Source organism: Hyaena hyaena, unplaced genomic scaffold (genome assembly GCF_003009895.1).
Source record: "Hyaena hyaena isolate Hyena2069 unplaced genomic scaffold, ASM300989v1 scaffold_1, whole genome shotgun sequence".
NCBI classification, from domain to species: Eukaryota; Metazoa; Chordata; class Mammalia; order Carnivora; family Hyaenidae; genus Hyaena; species Hyaena hyaena.
In genome coordinates this window covers 6074904-6097665 of record NW_024080633.1, presented here as the reverse complement: position 1 = coordinate 6097665, position 22762 = coordinate 6074904, and the positions used below count along the sequence as shown (strand labels likewise).

At 43.3% G+C, this 22762-nt stretch overlaps 1 protein-coding gene across 1 annotated transcript in view; it reads right to left on the bottom strand.

Annotated features, from left to right (window-relative positions):
* The window catches only part of CDH13 (cadherin 13), a 1034982-nt gene that overhangs the window by 576835 nt on the left and 435385 nt on the right, over positions 1 to 22762 (bottom strand). The window contains exon 4 of the mRNA XM_039227348.1: positions 2072 to 2188. Coding sequence (XP_039083279.1) covers positions 2072 to 2188 — 117 coding nt within the window. The remainder of the gene's footprint in view (positions 1 to 2071; positions 2189 to 22762) is intronic.

Below are 22762 nucleotides of genomic sequence, written 5' to 3'. Positions count from 1 at the left end.
GCTAGTCCATCACTACTCTTGAGGTAGTACTGGGGTACGTCAGTGGTTCTCAACCCTGGTTGCACATCAGAATCACCTGGGATTTAAAAGAAAATTGCTGATGCCTGGTCCTCACTTCTTGACCAACTGAGTTGATCTTGGAAGGTGGAGCCTGGCATCAGTCTTTTAACTTCTCCAGGCAGCTCTGATGCACAGTGGGGGTTGAGAATACCAGGCTTACATAAAAGTCTAAAGAGCAAGTATACAACTTGTGTCTCTGAAATGATGTGGGGGCAGAGCCCTGCAGCCTTGAGGAATCTGGTCCATGGTGAGTGCCACCCTTGACTTCAGGGACAGGGACTGACACAAGGGCCATTGCAGTGGTGACAGCTGTCCAAAGAGCAGGGCTCATACACCCCACCAACATCCACTTGGACCAGCTCTGCTTCCCTTTGTCTCATGCCCTGGACCTCTGGCAAGGTTTTGCTTAAAGGAAGGGATCTTTGGCACAGTGGTAGCTTAAAATCCCAAATATGGTGATTACCAGGACATGGATTATTGATGCCTCTAATTTCCAACAGAAATAGATTTCTAATGGTCCAAATTACCTCACTTCTGGTCCAGGTCACCCTGTAACACCCCTATTGGCAGATCCTTCTGTGTCCACTCCTCCTAACCACTCTGCTCCCACAAATCATTCCCTACGAGGCAGCCAGAGGGTCTTTCAGTCCACATGCATACACACACACACACACACACACACACCTGGGAGAACTTCCAGTAGTGTGTATACACTTGCTGTGTATACAATGAAATTCCCAGTTGGCATGGTGTCTGAAGCCCCTGTGACAGTACAGGTCCTCGAGCTTCAGCTCTTACCACTCTCTTCCCTGTGTACACTGTGGTCATCCAGACATTTTGCTTCTCGGATATGCCTCATTCCTTCCCTCTTCCAGACCTTTGTACATGCAGTACCCTCTGCTAAGAACGCAGCTCCCCCAGATCTTTCTGTGGCTGTCCTTTTCTCCCCTCTCCAGTCTCCATTCAAACACCAGGGTCTCAGACCAGCCCACGTGGCCATCATGTGAACATTCCTGTTCCTCTGCTCCCTGGTCTTGCCACTTAGTCTCTTTCTGAACAGCTGTTTCTGCTCTTCACAGAATTTCTTATCCTCTGCAATTTTCTTGTTTGTTTATTTACTCATTGAAACATAGCCTCCTCACTACAATGCAAGCTCTATCACAATATGGGCTTCTGTGCTGTTCACACCAATATTCACCCAGTCCCAGTCTTGAAGTCTGGCATATGAAAAGGGCTCCTTATTTACGTAATAAATGAGTAAATATTTCAATAGCACCCAACCATTAAGGTCATTCACTGAACTAACCTCCACTGTTCAAATTCCAGGATGACCAAAAATACTAACTGGCTTAAATTAGATTCTCCATGTTGACTTTCCTATGGGGAGAGAATGTGCTGATCAAGCAACATCAGTATTTCTGTCTATTTAACAGTGAATGTTTCTTCCTGGAAAGGTTGTTGCCCTGATTCATGTGACAGTGTTTTCTGGGTCTGGTTAGTATGATTTAGTTCTTTTGATCTTAGTAGGATCTTAGAGCTCACCCAGGGTGCTACTGGACTTACACATTTGAAAATTAGGATCTGAATTAAGAGGGCACATATCATCATACTGCTATACTAGTATAGTATAGTATAGTATAGTATAGTATAGTATAGTATAGTATAGTATAGTATCTAGCTGGTGGCCCGGACATCATCTTAAAAGCGATGGGCCTATTTCTTAACCAGTGACATCTTCCTGACACAACTTTAGCATGTTCAAATGACACATAGCTCTCCAACGCATGATATTCAGAGGTGTTGTTATTGTTTTTGGAAATCCCATTTCTTATTTGTTTGTTGGCTTTGTCATTCTTTTTTATTGGCAAAAACATCTGGTTTCTTATCATAGAGGAATAGAGGCCAACTTCAGGAGGCCACCAAGACAGTCACAGTCAGCTTGCCTTTGTATGCTTTCCTCTTTTTATTAAAACACGCCTTTGTCATGTCATTTGTCTTTTGTCTGACTTACCTTGCCAACGTCTCTTGGGAAAGGTTGTCGCTGACTCTCTGGAATTAAAATGGGAGATACCACAATGGACCTCTTTTGTCTTGGGACAGGAGAAGTTCTTGCAAATTTAAATATATCCTAAAAGAGAAAAAAACTCAAAATCAATCAACTAAAAAACCCCACAGAAAGTATGTATCAGTCTGCTCTGAGATATGCTTCCTTTGTTGTGAAAGCATAGGGCTGTTTGGACATTGTTAATTTTATTCTATCAAACCTCATTAGCGTTAGCAAGTACATCATTAGAATCATACTAAAGCTGACATCGTGATTCACAATGACTATCATTAAGCTCTTTAATCCCATCTTCTGAATCATTCTATTCACAATGTCAGTCTTGATTTATACATCCTTCAGTGCTTGGATATTCCTGTTCTTAATCTGCCAAGTGAGGAGATTACTCACCTGGTCACGAATCCAGAACCCACTGGATATAAAAGCAACTCTTCTCATGGCTGACTGCAAAGTGCTTACATTCACAAATGCACAGGGATAAAGGGGCAATCGCTAAGTCCCACCCTGTGCCAGGCATTATGGAGACTCCTAGTCTATGTTTTGTCAAGGAATCTTTGTTGGTATTCCTGGGCCAACTGTTGGAACACACCACCCATGCTCTGTGTCCCCAGTTTCAATGACTGGAACAACACTGTCAGGATTTCTGCCCATCTGTAATTTAACTATTCAATGACATACATGTGTGCAAACAAGGAAATGTTATATCATAATTTTAAATAAAACACTGGTATTGCTTTTCATAAGAAGTAGGAAAAACATGAAAATAAATATACTGGAGACAAAATGAGGGTATCCAGCTTGATTTGGAAATTCAGGGGGAAATAAGTTCCTCTTTCTAAAAGGGAGATAAGCAAGGGGTCTAAAGGGTTGTTAATACCAAGCTGAGACTTTCCCCTTGGTCGGATCAGAAGACTGAAAGCGGAACATCATTTTCAGTACATAAACCAATCTCATTCAATGCCAATACTAGCTCAAGTTATGTAATGTGTCATCCAAATTGTCTCAAACTTTGGATGACAGGTTCCTGCCAAAGTGTGGCAAATGGTATTTAAATATCATTGTTGATCCACACCCCACAAAAATATGTGTATATTTGCATGCACGTATGTATGTGTGTGTGTGTGTGTGTGTGTGTGTGTGGTTTTAAAGAAAAATCATATAAGAAACATCAAACAGGAAACAAGATCAACTAAGGCCAAGAAAGCTTCCAAGATTTTTCTTTAGATTTTGGTAGGAGTGTAATCTGATGGTTCTCTTGTGGAACACAATTGCGCAATACTTATTTAGGAATCTTAAACCTGTACATACCCCTTCAGTCAGTGATATTACCCCAGGAATACATTCAAATTCTAAATTCAAAAGGAGAATACAATTGTATGCAGGAAAGTGTTCAGCGGGATATTATTTACAAAGGGTAAACATGGCAAACAACTTAAAGGTTCAACTGCAAGACAAGGTTGAATTTGGGTCCATCAGCAAGAGACACTCTTAGGTGGTTACCAGTAACATAGGCGTAAAGAGCACATTCTAACCACTATTACCATGTCTGACTGCTTCCACAATCACCACCACACTCTCTTAAGTGGGCAATGGGCAATGTGCTGGGCCCTTCACATGGGTATACTCTAATATTTGCAATTAATATCTCTAGTAAATCTTGGTCTTCCTCAACCAATGAAGAATATCAAGTTCATAGAGGTTTGTGGGACTTGTTCAACTCACCTAACTAGCAGAGTATCTAGAATAAAATGTGTAGGGAAACGTAGAATGCCATATTGAGCACCTTCTATTCTTATATAAACATGGAAGAATAATACTTAAAATATCAATGTATGGGTGCAAATAAAACTGTTTGGTCTCTAGGAAGACCAAATAATTAATATTCAGGTAAAGACAGAAAACTAGAGTGTGTAAATGTAATGGAGAAAAAGTAAGAGGGGTTAAAACAACAACAAATCCACCCACCCACCCAACTACCACCAAAAAAATAACCCAGCCTAAGGAAACAAAAGACAGCATAGAGAAATAGAAAATGGAACAGACAATAAGACAATGAAAAACACAGTGGATTATATTCATAGAACACTGACATATAACATCTGTGAAGATTCTGTTGGTTTACTAGGGAATTGCAAAAGAATAGAAAACATGCAAAATATGTACAACATACGAATCTCATTTACAATAAAAAGAACCTTGAGGTTCAGATGAGAGAATGACTCAGAAAGCACCCTGAAAAGATTTAAAGTCCTATGCAAATATAAAGGATAGGTGATTTGGCTCTGTGACACAGCAAAGGTAGGCTTTAGTTCATTATGAGAATATATGTGTAAATGTGTCTAAAGTAATGAAAAAGCATACTGTGTCATCAACAGCAAACTTTCCATTATTTGTAATAAACGGCTTATTTGAGTTTGCAGGTCTGTGAATGGGTGATAATTTTGTTCTCATGGGTACCTAGAAGGTCAGGCCCCTGAGTCCCCATTCCCACATCTGGTGTCCTCCTAGCTTATTATTAGTGAGCCAAGCCTGCAATGGCCAGTTCATTTCTGTCTCTCACAGCAGCCCAGAGCTTGGTAACAAGCACAGCTACATCAGCCTTGGGGTCTAAAGTGCCTAAGAAGGAGGAAGCTCTGCATGTCGAAGGGAACATGGTAGAAGGTGGGAATGACTGATTTTAGAGGTGTCTCCATGTCCATCAGAGCCCTCCACTGTGGGCATGTTAAGGAATTACTTGGGCCAGGACATCTTGTATCTTCCAACTTTTTGCCTCATAGTGATGGAGACCTCAATACATATTTGTCCATGACCATGCTTTTATGTCAGTAGCTCCTATCTTTGTCTGATATATGTGCATATCTAAATATGTTTGTTGACAAGTGTCTACTTCTATACTTGCTTCCATGTCTAACTTTGATCAGGTCTGTGCTAAATGGTTTGTCGGAATGCTTTGAAGCCACGTGTTTCTGTGTTACAGGGATCATGTAGGAGCCATACATCTGATTTGACTGACAATCATACACTTTATGCATATCTAGACAAGTGTGTTGTATAATAATGTTTATGCCCCTGTGTGTGTTTGTATCTGTCAATCCACTGAGTGAAGCCTTTGAACGCACCAGGCTGTGGTTGTAACCCTAAGGAAAGAAAACAGAAACAGTCAGGATAAAAAAATGTGAGCCACCTAAAAGCGGTTTATAGAAGGGGAAGAGACATGGTGTGGGGAAGAATGGAACATCAGGGCAAAGGAGAGACTGTCTGAGGATTTCATGACTTCTGATGTTGCCATTACCAAGATAGCGGGCAAAGAGAAAAAAACAAAAATAGCAGTTCTGGGCACGGATGTTGCATGTTGCAGATGGTTAGACTTGAGGGGCTGTTGGATATCCCACAGGGATTTCTAGAGGGCGTATCAAGAGTTGTATCCGGGAGGGAGCAATGAATTAGGGAGAGATGTCACAATCATCTACAAACAAGGGTAGCTGGATGGAAAGGAAAAGCTGACATCACCCTCATTATATCCAGAGGGAAAAGGAAGTCAACCATTCGATGGTTTTTTGAAAAGGCCAGCAAAAACCACAGAAAGATTAGGTGACAAAAAGGGGGAAACCAGAAGGATGAAGAGATGAAATGTCAAAAAGGAAGGGGTGCATGGCCATGTCACCCAATGCAGATATCCCCTCCAAAAAGCCGAAAACCAGAGGGAGGCTGTTGGACTTGACAATGAACAGGTAGTGATTTGGGGAAGAGCGGTTTACCGGTGTGTTAGGGTCAAATGTCAGGAATCAATGAGAAGTGAGGGCTTCACTACAAAAGGAAAGGAGAGACTTGGGAAGGAAAGAAGAGACCCAGGAAGAAGTCTGTCAGTTCAAGGGGAGACCAGGAAGTGTGCTGGGTGTGAGGAAGAAAGGGCTAGCAGAAGGAAGCCACAGCATGGGATGAGCACAAAGGACAATTGATGGTGGCAGGTGTCCCAAGGAGGCGGGAAGGGAGTGGATCGGCAGCATAGAGCCCAAGAAAGGAAGATGGAAACTGCTTTCCTTGAGGACAGAGAGAGGTTGAAGGGGAATTTCTCATCTGTTAAGGAAGGTAATCTGCTTGTGATCTTGATTATCAGAATGAAATGAGAAATTGTGTGTGAAAGCGGTCTGTGCTCTGCAAAGAACAGCACAAAAGTGAAGGATGGATCTTATTAATACCAGGACAGGGATGTGAGGAAATGAAGACAAGCCACTCAGTCCCTTTTATGAGTGAGTAATTCAGCTGAGGGTGGCCTAAGGCCAGATCTTAACACAGACACACCACCACATCCAGGTTTCCAGATTCACCAGACGCAGACACACTAACATCAAAATTTGCACCAAATACAAATACACACATATGCACGTGTACACATACACACACACTCACACATGCTCGCGAATAAACATGGAACAGCCACACATGACAAGCCTAAACCCAAGGAAACACACAACACACCTTCCCACTTCAAACCAAGATGGTTTCCTCAGCCACAGGTGTACATGTGCAGGCGTGTGCCTCTCATGGGACCCTCCCTACAACCCTACTCTGGCTGGACAATGATCCTCAGCATCTTTGAGCCTGGAACAGCAGGAGGGCTGCAGCAGCCTCATCCAATTTGACTTAAGTCAAAGGGGCAGAACTGTTTCCTCAGGGAGACTTGCTCGTGCAGGACTTTATTACAGGAGAATTGCGCCCCTTCCCAGAATGTCTCTCTTCCCATGTGGGCTCCCTGGAGCCTTCGTCTTCCTGTGGTAGGGTGTTTGGTTTACAATCCCATTTGCTTTCTTCCCTTCTTCTCAATCTCAGGAGAAATTGGCAGTGTGTTAGAAGCAAGTTTCACACTCCCTGGAGGTATCACATCACACAATAAAAAGAGCATGCTGGAAATAATGGGGCGGGGGGCTGCAGCTGTGGACAGAGGAGGGGCTGGAGGGGGGAGGGAAGGAGGAAGGAGGAAAGAAACGAAAACTGTGACAAGGGCAGGAAGAGGGGATTCATAGCCATTCATTCACTCATTCATTCGCTCATTCGCTCATTCATTCATTCAAAAACTATCTGTGGAGCCTTTCCTCTCTGCCAGGAGTAATTCTAAGCATCTAGGAAAGTTCAGTGAGCAAGAGACAAGCTTCTGTCCCCATGGAGTTCACATTCTAGAGCAGGAAGACAGACAGACAAACAGAATGATGGCCCAGGAGTACAATGTGGGGTTGGGGGGATAGTGAATGTGTGCAGGGTGGGTGGATGCTGATGTTTTAGACGGGAAGGTCCAGGGGAACGTCCCACCTGGCAGTGGCAATGAAGGATGAAGGAGAAGGGAGCCATATGGGCATGGGGAGGAGGGACTGCCAGGTTGAGGGAGTACACCTGGCTTGTTGAGCTGCAGCGAGGCTACCTGCTTGGCCGGAGCACCCATGGGGACTGGGAGGAGACCATTCAGGGACCCGGTAAAGGGAATTCAGATCCTGGCATGAGATGAGACTCTTGGGGAGTGGTCTAATATGAGAAATGACAGGAGCCCACATGTTATGTGGAGAACAGACTTACAGAGGGAAACGGGAGGATGTTCCTTTGTTGTATTTCTTTCTTTTTCCCAGCCCTGCCTCCAAAGGGCACATGGGTCTCTCTGAAAAAGGCTGGTCTGAGTGTTTTATTCGGAGGAAGGCAGAGCTGGTGTCCCCCTGTCTATACTTTCCACAGCATCTTTAAGGTATTTCTGAGGCAGAATTTAAGGACCATCAAAATCACCCATTTTTAAGAGTGGAATGCAGTGGTTTTCAGGAAGTCTGCAGAGTTGGGTGGTCATCACTATCTAATTTTAGAACATTTCCATCATCCTGAGCCCAGCCATGGGCTACCACGAGTCTACTTTCTGTCTGCACACACTTGCCTTCTTAGGATGTTTCAGAAAAGGGAGCCACAATATTTTCCACAGCGTTTCTGTGGATTTGCCTCCACGGTGTGAGGACTGTGAAAGAGGAAGGGATGGAGCCGATACCTAGTGACTGGTAAAGGGCCCGCTCCCCCCTTACCAAGTGGGACCATGTACAGTGGGCGCCCAGAGTCCCTGTGGGTGCCATGATGGCTGAGACTCCTGTCCCTCTCACCCTCCTCCCCCACAGGTGAGGGTGCCTTCTCACACCAGTGTCCCGTCACAAGCTTTGTTCCCACAGAACCCACCTATGTCACCTGTCAAGGCAAGGTGCCCAGAGTCAACACTACAAGGTCAAGGTGCCCCAGAAGTGAAGGAGGACAGAAGGGTTTTCCCAGATGGCGCTCCATAGCTGGGACCCCATGCCAGGTTTTGGTTGGCACTGTCTCCTCCCACACCCAGCCGAGGTTACCCCAAGAAAGCAGTGAGATTTGAGAGGAAACACCCTGTTCCCTCTGTATAGAACACAGGGCCAGAAAGCAGCTTGGACCTGTCTAGCCATGTGGATCTTCATGAATCAACCCTCAGATGGGCTGGCAGTGACCAGAGAACTCCTGTCTGCCTTCCCTTCCATCCCAGCTCCCGTCTGCATCAGGCAATAAATGAGAGGGAAAAATAGAACCAACTTAATAAAGAAGCCACAAGCTTCAGGCATTGGTCTCCATCCTACTATTATAACTTTTGGGCAAAACTGTCTGTCTGCTCAGAGGAGATATTTCAACAAGGCAAAGCCTTGTAGAAGCTCGGAGCATCCTCTCTGGCAAGGCAGGGAGTTAAGAGAGGGTAGTGCCAGGTGAGACTCAAACAGTCAACCTGGCCATGTTGCGGTCAGTCTTCTAGATCAAGGTGGGAAGGTCATATGTACTTCCCAGACAGAGGAGAGCTTTTACTGGTTTCATGCAAGGGTGTGATGCATTGGGGGTTGAAGACCATGTCCAGTTAAAGAATCCTGAAGATTATTCCTTTGCAGAGTTTGAAGCTTCCATTCCAAACTCTAGTCTCAAGGTCATAGAGCCTGTTTCTTTCCCATCTTTCTAATCTAAAGATTTACTTGGCATCCTTGTCCTGGACTCACCAAGTCTGCTATAGTGGATACTCACATTGATGGAGTAGGAGTGTGGCAGGCACTGCACTAGGCACACTGTAACAGTATCCCACTTAACCCCTCCTACAGCTCACAGGTAGAATTGCCATGCCTGTTTTCCTCAGGCTCAAAGGTGTAAGAGACTTACCCAAAGTCACTTAGCTCTTAAGTGAGGCATGGGAACCCTGACATCTGTGACTCCAGGCCCCCCTGCTCTAATCTAAGCCTGATGCTGTTCATTTCCACAGGCCACAGCTGGTGACCACCGTTACAGGGAGGTCCACGTCCACAGAACAGAGTTCCTTAGCTCTCTTTACTCAAGTGTACTTGGAGAATCACAGCTCTACTTGTGCAGAGGATAGAGAACAAATCTCAATCAGCCTTTGGCTAAAAGGATCAGCTACCTATACTGTAGGGGGACAGCTTAATTGTCTGCAAATTTCTGCAAATGAATGGAACCGAAGAAATCAATCTCCAATTTATTCCATTCTTGCAGCTGATCTCATTGTGCTGAAAGTTGCCAGGAGGAGGGTTTTGTGCTTCTCCGTTCACATTTCGTATGCAATCAAATGCACGGTTCAGCCATCATTGCTGGACCTGGGGCGAGACTTAAAATTTGCTTTATTAACTCCTGGGGCTGAAGTTTGCCTACTTAAGGAAGAAACAATCAACAAGCATCAAACTTTCAGCAGCAAATTTAGGAGGTTTGAGAGCCAAGATACTGATGAGAACTTGTTTCATTTCCAACTATCTATTTCCTGAATATTCTGGAGGCCAAATGTCAGCTGTGCTGTCATCTGCTGTAGGCTTACTGCACAGAGTTTTGATGACAATGAAATGGGGTGATGTGGAAATTGTCCTGCAGAGATCACTTCATGGTATGGCAGCAGGCATTCCATGAAGGAAGAGTGGAGTTGGAGGGGAAGATGATGGGTGGAATGAAGCCAGTCTTCTCTTGTAAATTATGCCACGTGTGCTTTTCAAGGGTTGCTGGTATGCAAATGGGAGAGACGTGTACAAGCCACTGTTTCCAGGGGTCCCCATGCCCCACACATTTTTCTAGAAGTGATCGCCAGTGATATCAGAAACGATGTCTCCAATGATGAAAGTCATCTATCAGACTTTGAGGATGCCAGTCTAACAACAAGAAACCTTGTAATGGAAGGACCAATATCAGAGCCTCTGACTGATTAGCACCAAGGAAGGAATAAATACCCAAGTGTAATGACAATGACAATTATCTTGTTGCTGTGTGTAGTTAGGGTGGAAAAGAAATGGCTTTGCCCAAAGAAGTCAATAGAGAAAATAGGTTTCATCACAAGGGTTTGTAATTTGAATGGTAATTCCAGAAGTTCTCTGTCTAGCAGCCAGGAAAATCTTTGAAAACATTCCCTTTCCCCTTACTCATTCAATATTTGCTTCTCTTTGTCAAAGAATGGAGCATCCAATGCTTTTGAGGCCTGGGAAGGGGCAGCAGTTTTGGCTCTAGATGACTTCTCTGACCTCAGGTGCCCTCACTGTCTTCCTGGCTCTGCTTCTGCTACACAAGCCCTATCAGGATCCGCAGGGAAAAGCTTACCTAAAGGCTTTTCATCTAGCAATGCCTCCCCTCCCCTCTGTTGACCCCCTTCTACTCTCAGCTTAAGAACCATGTTCCCAGTCTCTTTGCTGCAGGGACTGCCTACTGCTTGCCCTTTATCCAGAGCCCCTGTCTCAGCTTCTTTTTGTATTATTATTTTAAAATATTTGCTTATTTATTTATTTATTTTGAGAGAGAGAGAGAGAGAATGAGAATGAGAATGAACAGAGGAGGGGCAGAGAGAGAGGGAGGCAGAGAAGCCAAAGCAGGCTCTGTGCTGTCAGCACAGAGCCCAACATGGGGCTCAAACCAACAAACTCTGAGATCATGACCCGAGTCAAAGTCAGACGCTTAACCAACGGGCCCACCCAGACGTCCTGAGACCCCGTGTTTCCACTTCTGCTTACACATTCACTCAGCACCATCTGTCTATCATGGTGTGTCCGCCACACAAGGCTCCTGGCCCCAGAAGGTCAGGCACTGTGTTGTCCTGGTTTACTATTATGTCCCCCCCCCCATACCTAGCATAAGGCCGGACATATAGCAGGTATTCAAAAGGTATTTTTAAAATAGTTTTAAATGAAAAAAATAAGGAAAGAAATAGAGGGTTATTGTAAGATTTGGGACAATCTAGGTAATGAGCTAAGCACAGTGTCTGGTTCAGAGTATTTGCTCCACAGTTGTGTCTAATAAGTAAATGAGTAGAATGCCCATTGACTCCATTTTTATTTCCTCTTAACCATGGAAGTCCGCTCTATAACAACAATATTATTGCCACACTCAGTTTGGACTTTTTCATTCTAGAGTTTGCGTTGCTTTCTGAAGTAACTGAATACAGAAAGTTTTCAGGGATGTCTGGGTGGCTTAGTTGGTTGGGCATCTGACTTTGGCTCAGGTCATGATCTTGCAGTTTGTGAGTTGGAGCCCTGCACTGGGCTCTGTGCTGACAGCTCAGAGTCTGGAGCCTGCTTCGGATTCTTTGTCTCCCTCTCTCTCTGCCCCTCCCCTGCTTGCTCACATACACACACACACACACACACACACACTCTCTCTCTCTCTCTCTCTCTCTCACTCTCTCTCTCTCAAAAATAAATAAACATTAAAAAAAATTTTAGGGGCACCCGCCCGTGTGGCTCAGTTGGTTGAGCGTCCGACTTTGGCTCAGGTCATGATCTCATGGTTTGTGGGTTTGAGCCCCATGTCGGGCTCTGTGCTGACAGCCAGCTCAGAGCCTGGAGCCTGTTTCAGATTCTGTATCTCCCTCTGTCTCTGACCCTCCCTTGCTCATGCTTTCTCTCTCTCTCTCTTAGAAATAAATACATTAAAAAGATTTTTAAAGAAATTTTTCAGAAGATTCAACCCTTGGACCACTAAATAGAAGACCATCATTTTCTGGAAGAAATCACAGTGAAGCTAAGACCTGAAGGCCAAGTAGAATTCATCTAGGTTGGAGGGACAAGGATGAGTAAGAGTTCCAGGCATGGGGAACAACATGGAAGAAGGCACAGAGGCAGAAGATGGCCAAAGACCAGAAGGGTCTAGGGCTCAAAGAAGCCCCAGAAGAAACAGGAAAGAGAGAGCCAGACCTGGTCCACAGGATTTTTCTGAATCTAGAGGATGACAAGAAGCCACTGAATGGTCTTAAGCAAAAGTCTGGGACTGACCTTGCCTTTGACTCTACCCTGTCAGATCTGAGGGGCCATCCCTGGAAACCACATTTTCTTAAGTAGGCTTTCTTTCCTGCTTTTTGTTACCCTTCAGCCATCCCTGTATTTGAAAAGTTGAACTTGAAAATGAAACAGAAGTAAAACAACAACACCCTCCCATACACACATATTCTACCACTTGCTCTAAAATGTCAACTTGCCCACATTTGAACGACTAGTTAAAAAATAAAATAAAAGCATATGCTTTGGATGAAAATTTGCCAAACCACAGTTCCAAGATGGAATTGTCTCCAAAATATTTCACGAATCTCACAGGCGCAATCACAACACAGATCCGGACTTGCTAGTTTCACTGGGGGTGAAAAATGTTTTAAACATATTTAGATTCTTTAGTCAGACGTCCATTCAACCACATGTGATGGTGGTGGGGATATAATGGATACAATTTCCCTCTGTCTGCTCTGGCATTGATAAAATATTCATGTTAAATAGCTATTCTGAACACCTGGAGGCGTCTTGCAGTGCTTTACAGATGGACTTGTTTTTCTAATACACATATGTACTCCTGGCTCAACAGCTGTATTAACTTGAGTACACACTCTAGATGTGTGAGCACGTACCCCAGATCCCATGCTTCCTGGTCTGCATGAGCTCATAAATTTGCGAGTGGCCTTTAAAGAAAGCCACCATTAGAAAATCCACATGTGGAAAAAGAATTATTTTCAATTCAGTGGGTATTTTTTGGATGTTGGCTATGTGCTTTCCCCAAGGAAGGTCGATAGCGAATGATACAGGACTGTCCTGAAGGCACCCCAAATGCACATGTCCTAAACCAAACTGAGAAGCCTGCCTGCTCTTGCCATAGCCCCCAAAGGTGCCTGCCTCCCTTTCTCAGCATGGAAGATCTGCACTCTGACATCCCATGGCCATGGTTGGCTTACTTCATTCCCACCATACTGTTCTCCCAAGGGGTTACCACCTCCTGAGGGGTCTCCCCACATCGAGTCCTTCCTTCTCTAGCACCACATTCCCTGCCATGGTTGTGACATTTCCCTGCTCACCCGTGGCTTCCTCATGACTCATCATTTCCTCTTATACCTGAGCCCACTGACTAGAATAATAACAAACAAGACCTCAACACTCTTAGTCTGGACTCTCCAGAAGCAGACACCAAGATAAAGATTTGAGAGCAAGGAGTAGTTTAATACATTTTCAAAAGTTTCTATAATGAACCTAATATTCTACTTGGAATCAGGAAGAAAAAAATGAATTCATTTACTCACAAGCCTGTATCACAGAAACAGAATAGCATTTCCGTGTCCTTCCTTTCAGGTTTTAATATACTTTCTGCTTAAGTTGGAATTGAAGGGTCTGAACAATTTTGTACCTTGCCTTTTGAAGCTAATGATAAAAACCAAGCCTCCTTCCCTTCTGTGTCACAGATTCTATAAATGTACTTTTAGTAGCTGGACATCACGTGGGCTCTATCAGCACGCATTTAGCCACGCCCATGGCCTTATGCTGGTAAAGTTTCGGGCCTTCCAATTCTTTGTTATGATAAATAAAATGCAAATAAAATATCAGTGGATGCTGTTTTATTTGCTTGCTTGCTTGTTTGTTTGTCGTTGATAAGGATTCCTCAGAATGGCTAGCAAAAGTGGGATTGCTAGGTCAAAGGTTATGAACATTTTGAAGGAATTCCCAAATCACCCATCACCACTGACAAGGTATTTCATGTTCCACAGCAGGGCGTTTCCCAAGTGGTCCCATCAAATCTCTCTGGAGCCCGTTCCTACCATGTTGCTTTGCCCAAATGTGCCATGCTCTGTCTTGACTTTATGGCTTCATCTGTGCTGTTCCTGTGGCTTGGATATTCCTCCTCCCTCACTTATCTCTAGCCCTCCCTACTTGCCCAATAACACACACACGTACACACATGCACACGCACACTCGTGGAGTCTCTAATACATTGTGTGTGTCATTCTCCAGGCCAAGTTAGATGGAGGTTTCTGGATAGTTCCTATGAACTTCAGGTTTCTTCCACCACTGCCATTAGTCTACAAGTACAGGCCTCATTCTCTAAACTTTAATAAAGATTGACTATTTAATAAATATTGACCTGTTTAATAAATGCCATCTACTATCAGATGGCAAGCTGACAATATCCCTTTCCTTCTTTTTCCAAGGGAGTTTGTGGCTTTTCTTCTCCTTAGGGTGACCTCAGAGAAGAAGCTTGCATTTCACTTAACACCTGATGCATTTAATCATAAGGTTAGAAGGGACGCCCATTCTCCTCCCTGCAGCCGAATCGCCTCATTAACTGGCAGAAGAAGGCACCGGCTGTGGATGTGAATGGCACAGCCACCCTGCAATGAGGCTTGACCTCAAGTGTGCCTGGCTCCAGGAGAGAATGTATGCTGACAGATGTCACTGGACTATTGTAGGATGGAATCTGAGAAACACAGTGTACGACTTCATCAAATATAAAAGCAGGTGCTTATTCATGTTTTCACCCCAGGTAAAATCCAGCTACTCAGGCCAAATGTTACGTTGATTCAGGGAAAGGAGGACCCCGAGTCAAGCTTCCCCAAGGAGAGGGGTGAAACAAATCCTCCCCTTTGGAATGGCATGTTCCTGTTTCAGAATCAGTAATGGAGGGAGGACATTTAAAGCGGTGTCCTGGCATTTTAGGAAAGCAAGAACAAAGGACCAGAACTCAGTCTCTGGATTTGGTGTTTTTGAGATCCTTGTTCCTCCCGTTTTTTTCCTCTTGCTTTGTTTTTGGTTGTGAACTTCGTGATGTTATGGCTGCAAACTCTAGAATTCGCTATTTCTCACACTGGCTGGCAAAGCCAATTGCCTCCTTTGTCCAACCGATTTTTAAATATCCTTCACGACTGAAATTCAAGATTGTTTTGCCTAGGGAGTTATTCTCAATATTTAACGTAAATTTCTTCACTTTCATTGATGCCTCCCCCAAACTTCCAGTGCTGTGTTCCTCTTCGTCTTTTGTTAAAGACACTTTAATTAAGACACCAGGGTTACATTAACCTACTTAAGCAGTAATCTGCCTTTTATGTAGCTCTCTTCAGTGAAGTCCCCAGTCAGCAAAGTGTCTTTCATCAGCCTTTCCTGTGTCTCTCTCCTCCCTTTGTTCTGTGGCTTTCGCTGGATTACAGATCCGCACATTTTAATTCAGTGGCAACCATGACTCCACGCTCTGCACTTTACATGAATAAATGCATCTTCACGATGATGCATGCAATGCCGCATGTCACCCCACATCCTTGATTACTGTGGCCTTTGAAGGTTCAAAGGTGTGTCAGATCTCCCAGGAAAGAGGGGAGAGAAAGACCACGTTTGATATTCTCCAGCATCTGAGGTTTCCCCGGGCCCAGAGGTTTTGATGTCAGGATGGTAAAACAACAACTCCTTGAAGAGAGGAGAGCGTGATATAAATATTCAGTTGCCATGTGATGCTCATTCCGTCTTAAAAGACCTAAGGATCAGACTCCTCTTTCAACATCAGGATGGACAACTACAGAAACTATTTGATAATGGAGCTCAGAAAAATCTATTATGGGACCAAGAGAAATAGGTTGGCATCCCAACTACTCTGTGAACTTGCCCCATAGGAGGGGAGCGCTTGCGTTTGTTTTCAAATTCTTCACATTAAATTCTTCATGCATTTTACAAATAGGAAAATATCTTTGAAAATCAGCAAATTCTAAATGATGAGAGAGAACGTTGTCGGAGCTTACCAGGAGTTAGACACCAAGTCTTACGAACACTCACACAATCTCTGTGATGTTGGTACTATTACAGTCCCATGCTATAGATGAGAAAGTTGAGGCTCAGGAAAGGTAAACACCTTGCTCAAAGACATAGTGCTGGCGAGTGAGGAGCCGGGACTTGAACCCAGACCATTCTGCTCAGAGTCTGGACTGTTACCCACTCTACCTCTTGCCTCCTAGGTGTGCTATCTTTACACATTACAATTTTAGTTACTAAAGTAATTTTTTTGGTAATGCTTCATTTACTTTTGAGAGAGAGACAGAGAGTGTGAGCAGGGGAGGGTCAGAGAGAGAGGGAGACACAGAATCCAAAGACAGGCTCCAGGCTCTGAGCTGTCAGTACAGAGCCTGACACGGGGCTCGAACCCATGAACCACGAGATCATGACTTGAGCCGAAGTCGTACACTTAACCGACTGAGCCACCCAGGCACCCCTTTAGTTACTAAAACAATTTTATTCAGGATCTTTTCCAGTTAAATTTATATGTATCAATTTATCCTTTATCTGGTTAAATGAGCTCCATTTTCAAAATATGTTCAGAATTTGATGATTTCTCACTTTCCCAACAGCCACCACCCTGGTTCTTGCTGACGTCCCCTTTTGTCTGGATTACAGCAAAAGCATTTTTACTGGTCCCCTAGCTTCTGCCCTTGCCTCAACAGCCCCCATTCCATCTGCACAGCAGCCAGGGGTGGTCCTGTTAAAACATGAACTGAATGGACTGGGGCGCCTGTGTGGCTCAGTTGGTTAAGCATCCGACTTCAGCTCAGGTCATGATCTCACAGTTTGTGGGTTTGACACCTGTGTCGGGCTCTGTGCTGACAGCTCAGAGCCTAGAGCTGCTTCAGATTCTGTGTCTCCCTCTCTCTCTGCCTCTTCCCCACTCACACTCTGTCTCTCTCTCTCAAAAATAAAAACATAAAAAAGAATTTAAAAAAACCCCATGAACCAGATGACGTTACTCTTCTGCTTCATAGCTGCCAGTGGGGCCTCCTAGTACTTGGATAAAATGAATGTCTTTGTACTGACCAGTAGTGTTTTATGTAATTTGCCCTGTGCCTCCTGTGGCCTCCAGTCCCCCTGACTTGCTCTGACCCAGTCCAGTGGCCTGAAATATACCAGGTATGTTTTACCTCAGGGCCTTTGCACCTCCTGCTCTTCCTACCGGAATGCTCTTCCCTGCAGATACTTACAGAGTCATTGTATTAATTTCCTATTGCTGCTATAACATTACAATCATTAGTGGCTTAAAACAACACACAGTTATCTTCTGTTTCTTGGGGTCGGATATCTTAAACAGTCTCACCAGACTGAAATCAAGATATTTTCAGGGCTGTGTTCTTCCTGAGGTTCTAGAGAAGAATCTGTTTCCTTGCCTTTCCCACTGTCTAGAAGATGCTACTTATACCTCTTGGCTTCTGGCCCCAGAGAATCTTCAAACCTCTCTCTGGTTCTCTTGTTAGGCTCTCTTCCTGCCCCCCGCTCCCCGGATAATCCAGGATAATCTCCCAACCTCAAAATCCTTAATTTAATCACATCAGCAAAGGCTCTATTAACCTGTCAGGTGATGTTCATAGGTCCCAGGGATTGGGATCTGGGCATCTTGGGGCCATTGCTCTGGGCTGCTTCCACTCTGTTCAAGTCTTTATTCAAGAGCTACCTTTCCCATAATGCTGGCACTGGCCACTCTTGCCTGCATTTCTCTCTCACTAAAACTTCATACGCTCTTCCATGCTTTCTTTTTCACATCTTTGCAAGATGACAATAACATACTTATACTGATTCATTTATTACCTGTGTCCTCCACTAGAACATAAGGCCTATAAATTCAGGATTTTTTGGGTCAGTATAATGTAGTTGTATTCCCAGCACCTAGACTAGTCCCTGCATACAGTAGGTGTTCAATAAATATATGTGAACTGATTTATATCCTTTCCCATCTTAGTCATATTGGAAGGTGAAAAATGAAAAGGAATTTAATCAGCCACGATTCACTGAGTACCTATTATGTGACTTCTACTATGTTATATGATGTGTGTTATATAAAAATCATGAAGAGGTGTCAGACTGCCATTTATAGTGGTGAAGGATGTGCACTGCACAAAGGCCCTTGGAGGAGGTGGCCAAGGGCTGAAATTCACCTTGTGTTATGTAGCCATATGTCCATGGGGATCATGATCCTTGAGGGGATGGCTGTTTCTAATTCACTTGAAGGTAATGTCATATCTATTCTGCCCTGGCACTACCCACCTGGCATGAGCAAGCACTAAGTCCTTCCCCAGTGGGGCATTAATGCTTGTTAGACACAGGAGGGGAAGAGCCCAGAAGAGGTAAGCCTGGGAAATGGTGAAGAAAATTGTAGGAACATGGGTTTCAACTTCAGAACCCAAGTGGGACTCAGCATCTGCTTGCTGTGGAAGGACTTCTCAGATTGGAAGCTGGGGAATCTTGGTTTCTATCTTGCCTCTGCCACCAAGGCTACAGGACATTCTAGAATTTACTACTCTTCTGTGAGCACCAGTTTCTTCACCTCTGTGATGGGTGGGGTAATCCTGCCCCCACAGCACTCCTGTGAGGGATGTAAGAATGCTTTGCCAACTCCAAATTCTATTCCAACATTGGCTCATCATTTATAAGGCATATGCCTGTCTCAGTCATTCCTTTGCTCAGGAAGTCCAGTGGCTCCCCATCATATCAGAGTAAAAGGCAAGATCCTTACAAAGGCCTGTGAGGCCCTATGTAATCTGGTCCACTCTGTTCATCTTCCAACCATATTGCCTACAACTCTACCCTTTACTGACTCCACTCCAGTGGTACTAACCTCCTTGATGTTCTCTGATCATAAACATTCCTACCTTAGGGCCTTTGCACTTGCCATACCCCATCCAAGAATGCTCTACAGCTGGGTCTCAGTGACTTGTATTCTTACATCAGTGAAGGCCTTCCTAGTGCCTATTATCCAAAACTACGCTTTCCCCTAGCACTATTTCCCTTCCAGGATTTATTTATATCTGTATCACTGTTACCATCTAACATACCACATATTTTACTTACATATATTTTTTCCCTATACCAACACATAAGACCTGTGAGTCAGGGATCTGATTTTGACTTTTCTAATTTACTATTCTAACCGTAATAAACCAGAACAGGTCTTGGCACCTGGTAAGTGCTCAAATGACATATGAATTGAGTGAGTCATGAATTAATCTAACTGAGAAGGCAAAATGACCTGTGTGGAATGATAAAAGTCATCAAGATGCTAAGTTGTGTGTACTGACTGTTAGCAGAAACAGAGACTGTGGTTGAGCAGCACAATCCAGAGAGTGGGCTGAATGCTATCTTGTTTTTGCAGGATCGTTAAGGTTTGGATAGAGAGGGGCACCTGGGTGGCTCAGTTGGTTAAGCCTGGACATGATCTTATGGTTTGTGGGTTTGAGCCCCGCGTCAGGCTCTGTGCTGACAGCTAGCTCAGAGCCTGGAGACTGCCTTTGGATTCTGTGTCTCCTCCCCTCTCTGACCCTCCCCTGCTCATGCTGTCTCTATCTCTCTATCAAAAATAAATAAAACATTAAAAAATTTAAGAAAAGTTTGGATAGACAAAGCAGGAATTAAAGTAAGTAGAAGAAAACAAAAGAGACAACAATACCATCATCTTACACTTACTGAGGGCTTGCTGTGCCCCAGGTACACTTTAAAGATGAATCATCTCATTTAATCCTCAGAATAGTATTTTGGTAGTTACTATTATTAGCCTTATGATGCAGATGAAGAAACTAAGGAACAGGGAGGTTAAGAAATTTGCAAATGGTTCAGCATTAAAAGAAGCATAAAGTTGGGAGTAGTTGTTGTGTAGGTTGTTACCCTAAGGATCAAATAAAAGTAAAGCGCTTTGCTCCTTGAAGATTCTTACTAAATGATGGTCATCATTATTAGTGCTGTAGGTAGACCAGAGAGATTAGCTAGAATTTTGTTTTTATGTCCTTTCTTTCTTATGTTGTTCAGACCAATACATGAGTTCACACATGTTTGTGAACTCCTTCCATTTTACCTGCAGAAGTTTCTGTCTTCTGTTGGACACGCCAGAGAAACACCAGTGAGTAGAGTTTTCATAGTCTACTACACTGTCTAGCTAGAAGTCTTGTCATTAATATTACGGGCATTTTATTTTTTATTATTTTGTTAATGTTTATTTAATATTTTTAGAGAGAGAGAGACAGACAGACAGAGACAGTGTATGAGCAGGGGAGGGGCAGAGAGAGAGGGAGACACAGAATTTGAAGCAGCTCCAGGCTCTGCACTATCAGCACAAAGCATGACATGGGGCTTAAACTCACAGACTGCAATATAAAGTTGGATGCTTAACTGACTGAGCCTCCCAGGAACCCCTGGACGTTTTTTTTATCTGAAGTAACTTCAGTATCTAAGCCAGAGATCAGACAGAAGATCATTGCCCTGTAACTAGCATCATCTGTGCCCAAGAAACAACATTCTTTTTCCCTTTAACAGAGCATATTTTTAGCACAGGAGCTCTCTGGATCTATCAATATCTTCCTGTTGGTATACTTGGCTGTCATATACAGTAAGAAGTAGTTTAGAATAGCAGATGAAGGCATGACTGTTAAATTGATGGTTTGTATTCAAATCCTAGCTCTGCCACATACTAACTTTGTGCTAAAATTGTTCAACTATTCTGTGTCACAGTTTCAACATGTATAAAATGGAGATTATAATAGTATCTATATTATGGGATTGTTGTAGTTATAACACGTGTGTGTGTGTATACACATGAACATGTATGCATCTATATGCATATTGTGAATGTATATATGGTTTTCCTCAAGTGTTAGGTATTACTTTCTTTTATGGGGTACATTCTGCAATGCTATCTCTCCTCCACCTGAAAAGATAGTTGGTACTAACCTAAAGAAGCAACTATCGGTTTCAATTAATCTGTGCAGTCTCATATTTATTTTACCTCTTTTCCCAGGGCTAAATTCCTATCTGTTTCAATGCTCTCTTGATTCACCCCTCAAAGTGTTTCTTATCATAATCAAAATGCTCCAAACCAGTAAGAAAAATAAAATTGTAAGAGCAGCCTGAGGAGAAAAAGACACATTAGGAACAGAGGAAGAAAAGATAAGGATGACAGCAGATGTCTTGTTAGAAACAATGCAAGTCAGAAGACTATGGAGCAAATCTTTTAAAATACTCAAAGAAAAAAAGAAATTCCATTCAGAATTCTAAACCCAGAGAAAAATATCTCCCAATGATGGAGGTGAAATAAAAACTTTTTCAGATATTCCAAAGGGGAAAGAATTCATGAGCAGAACACCACAGAAAAAATTTAATATTTCTCCTTCAGCTGGAAGGAGAGTGATGCCAGATGGAAATATGGATGTACACAAAGGAATGAAGAACGCAAGAAATGGTGGATATATAGCAAAGTTGACTTTTTTCTCTTATTTTTGAAAATATGCCTTGAAAAGGTAACTGACTATTTAAGGCAGGAATAATAACAATGTATTATGAGGTTTATTTACAACATATAATAAAGTAAAATGTGTAACAGCAATACTGCAAATGTGGGGTAAGGGAAAAGTGAAAGTATACTGTTGTAAGATTTTTATTCTGCTTGTGCGGTGCTGTGATGTCACTGGAAGGCAAACTGTGATAAGTTGAAGATATATACTATAAATCCCCATGCAACCACTAAAATGACCAAAGAATGCTTAATGCCATCCTCTTTGGTTTGGTCCCAAATACTACGTGCTATGTGCTATAATAGTATCAGTATCATTTCTTTTTTTTTAAAATTTTTTAATGTTTATTCATTTTTTAGAGACAAAGAGAAACAGGGTGTGAGCAGGGGTAGGGCAGAGAGAGAGAGGGAGACAGAATCTGAAGCAGGCTCCAGGCTCTGAACTGTCAGTACAGAGCCCCATGCGGGGCTCAAACCCATAAACCGCAAGATCATGACCTGAGCCAAAGTCAGATGCTTAACAAACTGAGCCACCCAGGTGCCCCAATGTGCCATTTCTCATCAGACAATCCCCATTGCCTTCAAACATGCTTCCCCTCTTGTCCCACAGTCTTATCCCCCTTCAGACCATCAAGATATGTTTCTAGACTAGACATTCTGAAATACTATATATCAAAGGTTCCCTTTAAGGTAGCACAAAATTACTCAGAGGATATGAGTTGCAAGAAGAAATGAACGGGTCAAGTCATGGCTCTTCTTTGCCTATAGTGTGGTCTACTCAGTGTCCTTAGCCTGACTGTCAAGGCCTTATGAAAGTAGAGTTCTGACAATTTTTCTAATTTCTGTTCTATATTGGAATCATCTGCTTTAGATCAAAACCTACTACACACTGTTCACTGAACAAGTTTTATGTTTTCCTGCTTTTGTATCTTACCCCATAGCATCCATCTTACCTGGAATGTCCTTCCCATTTAAGTTGCAAAGATGTCATCTCCCCTCAGAAGTCTTCCTTGATCATTCCAGTCAAGCAAGTTGTGGAAGTTAGGAAGAAATTGTCACTAAGGGGACTAGAATGTCCCT